The sequence below is a fragment of the Elaeis guineensis genome, chromosome 3 (assembly GCF_000442705.2).
Source record: "Elaeis guineensis isolate ETL-2024a chromosome 3, EG11, whole genome shotgun sequence".
NCBI lineage: Eukaryota > Viridiplantae > Streptophyta > Magnoliopsida > Arecales > Arecaceae > Elaeis > Elaeis guineensis.
In genome coordinates this window covers 118,932,404-118,942,403 of record NC_025995.2, presented here as the reverse complement: position 1 = coordinate 118,942,403, position 10,000 = coordinate 118,932,404, and the positions used below count along the sequence as shown (strand labels likewise).

Below are 10,000 nucleotides of genomic sequence, written 5' to 3'. Positions count from 1 at the left end.
GAGATGTGGTGCATGAAATTTGGAAGATGAGAAAGAAATTCGGGAGGAAGACCTTACGGATGAAAAAAATAGCTTGATGAGAAAGAAGATGGATAGAGATTTGATAAAGAAGAAAGAGGATATGAATGCTTTTTCCTCATAAAAAATCTCTCTTGGGTATGTAATTTTATTTCTTCTTTATTTTTTCAGCCAGGGAACTAACAAATTCCATTAACAGGAGAAGTCCAATTTCTATTTGACTCTCGAGTTTCCTCTTTAAAATGCGAGAAAAATAAAATGTGGCATAAAAAAAGTCCCACCCTATATGATGGTCTATAGTGCCCACCCCATATGATTTTTATTCGCCATCACTGGCCTTGGACCAGGATCTCCAAAGGACAGGCATTGTCTTCTCAATGTTTGCCGATAGATTCAGCCCAAATAAAGCCTCTCGAATCCCATAGCTATAATCACAGACATTAAGGTGGAGGCATGAGAAAGAACTGACCAGGAAGCAGTGAAGCATCAAGGAGCCCAACGGCAAGGGGAAGCCTTGCTGGTGGAAGGTGGAATGGAGGCTTCTCTTCTATCTACTCAATTAACACCCTTTGCTGATGAGGAGATTGGAAAGAGCAAGACCGCCAGCCAAACAATAGCCAGGCCCCTTGCCTGAACCATTCTTCTAGTCTTCTCTATTTAGTGAGGCGAATACTCTCACAGAGCATTTCCAACTATTTAATAAATCTCCCATTCCCTTCAAAAGAGCATCTCTCATTGGAAATGGAGAAATTATTGCCTATATTGCATGCACCAGCATAGCCTTAGATGCAACCAATCACAGCCGCTGGCTCCTATGTTGTGCACCAAGACACACGCTTGATGATTGAAGCCTCTATAGAAACCACTGCAGCCAACAATTCCTTTCGGAAATAGCAAGAGAAAGCCGGTGGATTAAAGAGGCCAGTTATTACATCCATAATGTGGCGTTGTTTATTGTCGTTGGAGTTGATATTTTGTGCATGAGCATGTGTTTAGGCTTGAGCTTGCATGCTTCCAACTGCACGGGTACAATGGGGAGGAGAGACACGAGTACCCAGAGGTGATGGCGTACGGCCGGCTTCTAAGCTGATGATGCAAAGTCCTTGGACGTGTTAAGTTGTTTCATTGGGATCCATGCACGCCAGGCATCGCCAGGACCCCCCGTCTCAATTCAACTAGGTTCGATGCTCCGCAACAATATTGGAAGAACAGCATCTACAATACATGCATCAATCCCATCGACGTTCTCCGAGAAAGACTTTGAAGCTTCTAATTCCCTGTAGTTCTGCCGTCCAAAGGTTGCCACTGCTACAGTAAACCACCTCGAGGACCAGCACATCACGATAGAAGCAAACAAACAATGGTAAATTTCGCTGAATATGTTTCTCCGCTGAATGACAGCTATCTTACGGTCAGTTCATGCGTACTGCTTCACATGTACGAAAAATAAGGTAAAACGAATAAGCGACAAAAGGCCCCATAAAAAAATATAAGAGTGAATGAAGTCACATATCTCAATTCCTCTCATTCAAGTAACAAATTGTAGATGGAAGAAAAGCAATAGCACAATACAGGGCTACTGATCCCCTTCAACACTTGGTTGTTACCTGTCGCATGCACCATACAGAAAAAATAAATGCATTGCAAGTTAAAAGAGTGTACACATCCAAGAAATCAACAGCAACAGCAACCTCGCCTTGAACGAGGGAACAACCACCTCACCTTAAACATGACAGCATTTATTCATTCAGCACCGTGCTCCATTTAACAACCGAGATGATCCACCCCATGAGAGTGCTTGTTGGAAGAATTCTGTCAGATAATTCAACATAAAAGAACAAATAAAATCCATATCCGATGATCTCGCAACAACAGGCAATTGTTTTATTCTAAACAACTATTTTTGAAGTTACATAAACCTTAACAACATACTAAATGGACTGCATGCTATTCAATGAAAACTCAGCGATACATGGGCCTATCAATACGAAGTTTCTACACAGTATTCACTCTCTGGATGTACAGTATTATAAGCTGATCGTCTACCAAAGTTCCCCTTCCTGCAAAACTAGCATGCACCTTGAATATACACTAATCTAAGCTCAGTTTCTCCCAAAAGAGTAGAAGTATCCCAACAACACGAGCACCAGAGCCACCATTACCACTGGAGCAGCCCATAACCAATATGAATATGATTTCTTCCTTTTAATGACGACCCTTGAGAGCGGAGTCTGACCTTTTGAGCGATTTCTATGCCTAGGTTTTCCTTTTTCTTTACTTATTGCAGAAACTGGGGCATCTACATTCACATTAGTTTCTTCTGGCTCCACGACCTTCACGTCCATTTCAGTCTGCTCAGCAGGGGCAGTAGTCCCCGCCTTCTTCCTAGCTCTCTTCTCCTTCTCCTGTACGAATTATAAAAGGATTTCAAATGTGCAGACAAAATACGACATTTAAGTAGCTCTTCAGCAGAAAAACTAAATAAAAGGAATAACCAACACTTGCTTTGAATTTCTTTTCAGCTTCTTTTTGAGATCTGATTGCTGCTTTTGCTGCTGCTTTATCAGCTAGCTTCTTCTTCCTCTCCAAAGCTAACTTAGCTTTTGCAATCTCCTCGTCTCTTTTCGTCTCCTTCAACTTCACATTATCAATCTCTTCGACTTTTGAAGACTCTTTTTGGGATTTCTCAGTTGCTGGGATGTTCTCACTGTCCATAGGACTGCTCATCTTTCCTTCTGATGCCACCTCAATTGATTTAGTATTGCCATCATCATGTACCTCGTGACTAGCGTCAGTATCATGTAGCGGAGCAGGGTTCAAATCCTCCTCCACTCGCTTTACATTCATTTTAGCTGGCAAGGTCTCTGGTACTGTGGATGGTGGCGCCTTGGAAACAATTGGCTTTTCATCAGGGTTCCTCATCCGTCCATCCATGCTAAGCTGTCGAATGTCAAGGAATGGCAATATCCTCTTCTCATAATCAAGTCTGAAGGCTTTATCACTGCTCCACTGTGACATAAATTTCTCAATCTGATGTGAAAAAAAGGAGATTAATACACAAGGCTGAATTGATCAGAAAAAAGAAAATATATATTCATGACTAACCTCAGCATGAGCAAGCTGTTGCAGCGCTGCTATATCCTTCTTTGCAGCAAGATCACGGGCACTGTTTAAGAGAGAACGGTTTTGGAAGCAACATGCATTCTGCAACCGAAGTATCAAAACCAGCATCAGGCTCATGCAGCATAGAAACTATGCAGCTATACCATGTTGACCACCCATCTTTGCAGCCTTGATACAGCTTAAAAATGGTAAGACAATATGCACCATTTTTACAAATAAATGCAACCAAAAGTAATTCAGAAAGGAATCTAGAGAATGATGTAAAAGTGCACTAACAGTTAAATTTTTGTTATAATGATTAAAAATTCAGAATCTATTGGTGCAATAGGATTAATAATTAGAGAATCGCAATATCCACCCAGTAGGCTAGACCAAATTCATTACATATGCAAAAGCCTGCAAAGTATTTCTAATAAAGATATCTCATTCTTAAATGATAAAATCCCATTAATACCTCCGTTGCATTGACAAGAAATTGTTGGCCAGATACCATGAAGAAAAAAGAACATAGGTTAGGATAGTCAGACAAGGTTACACAAAAAACTGATGATTGCCAAGTTAGGTACCTACTTATTAGCTCCAAACAGTACTTCCTCCATCTTGGGCTTGTGGTTAAAGAGGTCTTGGATTAAGAAAGTCTAGAATTATTTTTGGTATAATTATCAAGCTTATCATAAATCTTAGATTCAGATTATAGACAACCAACAGAATCTATTATACATCTGGATGTTTTATATAATTCTCCATATATTTACTGTAAGTAATAAGATTTTCCACTATTGGATATCCAAGAGCTGTCTAGATGCATGTAAATATGTGAACAGATGCAGGCAATGGAGTTTGAAGCCTCCAAACAAAGCCAATAACACTTGTTTTTAGAAAAATGGGCAGAAATTTTGATCTTAGTCTTCTAGAGATGGAGCAGGTAAGAACCCATTGCACAAATGGTTCTATTTTTATAGACTAAGCATAAACATAGTGAAGGCAGGGAATGAAACTGCTATGAGAATATGGAACATTTACATGTCGCTAAAATTGATATGCCATTAAATCTTGATTTATTGATTGCTAAAAATTACTCTTGGTTTTGGGTCCTTGATAAAGAACTGAGATACTTGCTGAATTAGTAACTTAAACCATGACCAAGCATGATAGCAGATTTGGGGAGAGGAAAGCACAGCTCCAGAATCATGTATTCACGTTGGGACATGAATAACTAGAAAGCGTAAGGATGTAGAGCAATATCGAGTTACATAGACCCACTTATGCAGATTGATGTTATTGATTTCATAAGACATGATTCATGGACCTAAAATGGAAAGGAAAAAAAAACAACACTACACAAAAATGGAAACATAGTTTACCTTGACAAAACACTTGCAATGGACTATTCTATGTAGGAGACCAAGTTGAAGGCATCAAGAACCATGTGCTAGGATGAGATTTCATATCAACCATGGCAACCTAGATTTTTCAGTTTGGCAAATTTGGCATGGCCTTTGCTTGCTATTTGTCTACAGCAACTACAAGTTCCAGAATATGCCTATTTGTTTTCCCAAACTGAATAAAAATACAGATACTAGACCATTAATATTAGAAATTGAACGAAGGTATAAATTCATGTTCATGTGGAACCTGCAAATATATTTTAAAAAGTTAATGAGAATAGTTTATCATGCTAAACAACATAACAGAAAGTAAACCATGTCAGCACTAAAATAATAGTGCAAGTATGTGAAAAGAACTAAAATTGTATGCTGCAAAATAAAGTTGGAACAATTTTTTTAAGAGTTGCAATTAGATGAAAAGAATCATACTGCTTCATCACGTGCTTTCTTCAATTCATGGAGAGTTTCAAATGCTTTGTCCTTCTTCTCATTCACAGCAGTCAGCTCCTCCTGCAAGGAATTTATTTCATCATCAATGGCCTTTAGATCTTCTTCAAGTTGTCCGATTTTCGTCCTGACTGCTTGTTTTTCCTTTCTTGCTCCATCAATGTCACCACCTAGTAACTGCAAGAATATGATCAAGCAGAAAGATTTGAAGGTACACAATAAGATCAGAGGATTAAATTAGATATCATGCAGAAAGAATGCAAACTTACTTTGACTTGGTCTTGGATAGCTTCCCTCTGACCTAAAGTGTCCTGAATTTTTGCTTTCATAGCAGCATTAGCAATAACCTTTTCTCTTGTTCCTTCGAGCCGTTTGATCTCCTTCATCAACTGCTTCTCCTCAACTAAAGTGAGACTCTCATGTTGCATCTGATAATGCAGGCTTTGTATCTGTTACATTAGCACAGAAGAAAGAGTCAGGTGTAGATAAAGCAGGGCATAGGAAAACTAAAGAAATAGAACAGCTTGACTTACAAGTTCATTAAGCTCTCCCTCTGAAGAGCATAAACCCATGCCTTTCTCTCTCACATCATTATTTGCAGTACGCAGCTTGCCCAAAGCTTCTTGAAAAGGTTTCATTTCTTTTCTCTTCTCATCCATAATCATACGGTATCGTTTGTCCTCCGCGGTCAAAAGCTTTAGTTGCGAAATCACTTGTGCTCGCTCAGACTGCATCAAGAGAAGGGGAAGAAAAGAAAACACAAAAGAAGGTTTAGCATCAAAGGGACCACTTTACTGCCTGTTTGATTTTCTCTTGTCATGAAATATAAGCAGTATATTCTAATGAATAAAGTACTAATGAAGCTAATTCACCTAACAAAACTAAAAGGAAACATCAAGGAGAATCAAATTTGGAGTAGCATACCCTTTTGGCCTTTAATGCTTCAGTTATCTGGAATCGAGCTTGATTCTTCTTTTGAATCTCCTTGTCAGCTTGTTCAAGCATTGCCTTCCGTTTTGGGTCTTCATAAGAACGGTACTTGACAAAGTAGAAGGTATGAATTTGCCTTGGTGATGGCCACACGTCTACAGCATCCTTCGGGAAATTGGCATTGGCAACATGACCTCCATCTTTGCCCTCTCCCTTCACTCCATGTGAACCATTCACTGATACAAATTTGTTCGCTCCATCGAGTCCCTGTCCTTGATTAGTTTTTGTCTTGCTATCCATTTCAGCAAGAAATATATTGTCTCCTTTAATTCCTTCCTTAACCTGACTTAAGAGTTATATTAGCCCCGTCTGCCTCCACGCCCATAATTTCTACTAAAGGTTTATAAAAGACCAACATACAATAGGCTCAAATCCTCCTGAATATTGGTAGAGAAATTACATAGAATGAAACAAAAATTTAAACCCAAGTTCTTTTGTAAATTAACACAATAGTGAAGAAATTTTCATGTAAATTTCTGAGCAAGATGGTCCTCCAGGAACCAAGTAGTCATGCATTCACATGCCAATGCACACAAGCACACCAGATCATGCATGCAAGACAAATGCATGGGTGCACATACATTTACAAATATGCACAAGCATAAACACCGGTATAGCAGACAGAGATGAGAGATAAACTCTCAGAAGTAGAATGCCAGAAAGTGTAACAAGCAGCCATGTTCAAAACTAGATCATCATAAATGGTAGTACTAGAAATTATGCAAAGCAAGATGAAGGCCTTGGATGGAAAAAAATCAAAATTCTTGAGTATTATATTAGTTATCTCTTCTTTAAACAACATGTCAAGCAAAAGACTCCCCGGCATTACCTCATTAAAAAATATATGCATAAATGGAAGTTTCTAATAAGCTTAAATGAACTGTTTGAGATTCTGTATCAAGGCTAAAGCACAGATCTTAGCAGTCCTTGGAAATCTCTTAGGAGAAGCAAGCAATCACACTAGAACCTAAAATAGCTTATCTTTCCACCTAAGGAATATGAAACAAAACTGCAAGAGTCAAAAACTGCAACTTTTACACGTCTCCAAGCTTATGATGTCATCCTCACCATTTTCCATGTCTAAATCATTGTTGAGTAGATTCCACCTTTTTATTTCCACATCGCTAAGCCCTTGTTATCTGCCAACTAAGTGCATGGTCCAATAAAGGTCAATGTCAAAAAAGGCATCTTCAATGCTTGATAATTTATCTCCACCTGTAAAGAAAATGGAATTGTCTTATTTCATCACTTTCAAATGGCCAGAAACATGAAATCCGGTTTAACCAAGCCAAGCTGGATAAGATATGTTAAGCAGAAGCACAACATGTGGTTATAAATCAAATCATCTTCCTGTCCTACAAAACCAAGTCAAAGGACCTTTCCTATCATAACACAACAATTAACCATTTCAAGGAAATTAGAGTAGAAAACATATTTGTAAAACCATTATATTGATTCATCAATCTTATACAGTTTATCAAATATTCTTTTCTCAACCGTACATATTGAGATGGCAGCAGTCAGGCTTGGTCATAGCTGGAGCAACAAGGTTGTGTATAGATAGGCCAGTGTAATGCGCTTGTAGAAGTAGCCTAACTCTCCAAGACTCCAACCCACCAAGACTGTATCCCCTCCACTGGGGGACCCTGTGTCCCCTTTCACAAAGAAAAAGGAAAAGGGGAACATAACACCCGGTCCTTTCTTTGACCAGACTTTAACAGGCGGTCCTTAAACCACTAGCATTTAATTTTTAGTCCTACATACACTTATGCAAGATTTGCTATTGCACACATTTATACTACTTCTTGTGCATAGTTATATCATCCCTGCACACAATTATACAATTCCTACACACATATTAGGAAATAAGTGTATACAGCTACTAGGGACCAGGAATTAAAGAAATTTTGAAACTTGGGGCGGGTGTTAAAGTCCTAGTCAACAGGGACTAAAAGTTACAGTCCAGTCAAAGGAGGGAAGGGCTATCAAATACACTAAAAGAAAAAAGAAGGCGCACTTGGTCTTAGGATAGACTGAAAATTGATGTCTAGTCATTAGCTTTACAAAGTCAATACATGAGTTATTCAATCTCAACTCTTCACAATCAGATAATAAAATAGATTGCTGAGCTTAATTCTCTTGGCTTACATACATGACCTACTAATACCAAATTACACCAACCCTATATTCATTTGTTTTACACCAACCTTATCCATTTGCTTGCTTCCCTTTGAACTTAACGGTTTCTTCTCCAAAGTCACTATTGAGAAAGCTAGAAACCTGTTCGCAAGGACATAAAAACCAGCAGTATCACACTATTCCAATGGGTTCATTCCAATGCGAAACCCACACTGGTACAAATGTCAGATGTCAAAACCATCCATATTAATACGTCCTAGCTATCCCCTTGTGTACTGGTCCATACAAGTGCATATTGACAGCATCATATCATCCTCATACCAGTTGATACTAATAGTTTTCATTCTTTTTGATGCTGTCAGTTTCAATATCTACTATGTCATACCAATACCATACCATTTCAATGGATAAACAGTATTAGATTCAATACCGATATTTAAAGCCTTGCATGTAAGGACTATGCAGTCATCTCAACTTTCATGTTGGTATATAATGTATTAAAAGGAGGCCACCACATGCAAAAGCAGTCAAGGGACCACATAATGCATATGTGGTATGCGCTCACATGAAAGGACATACACAACAGGTGCATAATATACATAAAAATACAATAATTACAATACTAATAATAGCAACATTAATAAGAATAATAAATAAAACTTACTAGTTACTACTAACTACATAGTAATTAAAATCTAATTGTGATAATCATAACATTTAAATAAATTAGCATTATCAACGATACATGCATCTGGCAATGCCATAACTTGCATCTAGCTACCAATTGAATGAATCCCTTCCACAAGCTTGAATAAGAGCTACAACTATTATTTTACAACCAAATAATGCTAAGCAAGCTGCATACATAGCTACCTAATGCTAAGTAGGGCCGCAACTTCGCCATCTGGGCTATCAATCCACCCATATGCAGCCCAATCACATATGATAACCATACATAGGGAATGGCTTGCAGTATGTGGCTCCATATACCAGTTCTTAGACCAGTCCAACATCTTTGCACTTTCTTATTCCTGGAGCTACAAAACCATTGATGCAACTCTAAAAACCTACACTCATAACCAATATCTTACATTAGTCTAATCTTCACTCAGGCTTCCTATGTCCTCTCTCTCCTACAATTTGTACAGTTCTGTAATACTACACTACTGGAGACTAACCACAGGAAAAAACCGATGGACTCGGAGGGCTTCATTTTCAAAGAACTCCACATTGGCTTCCACCAAAGGTAATCATTGAGCCATATTCAACAGAAACACCAAGTATGATTGATACTGATGATGCACAAAGATAAGCTTAGCGACCCTTTCATCAGCAAAGGTCTCCAACCAATTGGCATCAGTAGACACATCTTATTTTAGGGAGAGTAGGAATCAAACCCATAATGCTAAGTTCTCATTCCTGTCTATTTCTGTGTTTATAGTAACATAGTAATTTAATTTACCAGAAAAGATCATTGCATGTGACCAAACAACAAGGAAGCTTACAAAAGGATCGATTTCTGAGTCTATTTTGATATTGTGCCTACTGAACAAGGGAGCAGAAGTCAGTGACTTAGATATTCAAGAAATCTATCCTTCAGCTATTTACTGAGGATGTCTCTTAGATGCATAATATTATAAAACCAATATTTTCTATTTTGTACTCGTTCGCAAGTTGCAAAACCACAACTTAAATTAGAAGTAATATGTGATCAAGGTGGGTGTTCCACGTCCCTTCAACAGCAAAGAGGTGAAAAGCTTGTCCCAAACAAAAAGAACAATGGGTGGGTACATAGCCTTTAAAGCAAGAGTCAGCTACTGCAAGGACCATATGATACGAAAAGACCTACTAACAACACAGAAATTTTCCCTCACTCCTTTCTTTCTTTCGATGAA

The 10,000-nt window shown here is 38.3% G+C and overlaps 1 protein-coding gene across 1 annotated transcript; it reads right to left on the bottom strand.

Annotated features, from left to right (window-relative positions):
* Window positions 1-1,876: 1,876 nt before the first annotated feature.
* On the bottom strand, window positions 1,877-7,181 carry LOC140856632 (proton pump-interactor 1-like; the record flags this gene model as incomplete). Its single annotated transcript, XM_073254617.1, is given in 8 exon segments — window positions 1,877-2,423; window positions 2,524-3,048; window positions 3,124-3,222; window positions 4,959-5,153; window positions 5,246-5,425; window positions 5,510-5,704; window positions 5,901-6,248; window positions 7,035-7,181. Coding segments are annotated over 8 exon segments (1,848 nt in total). The 3' UTR covers window positions 1,877-2,120.
* Between the last annotated feature and the right edge of the window lie 2,819 nt (window positions 7,182-10,000).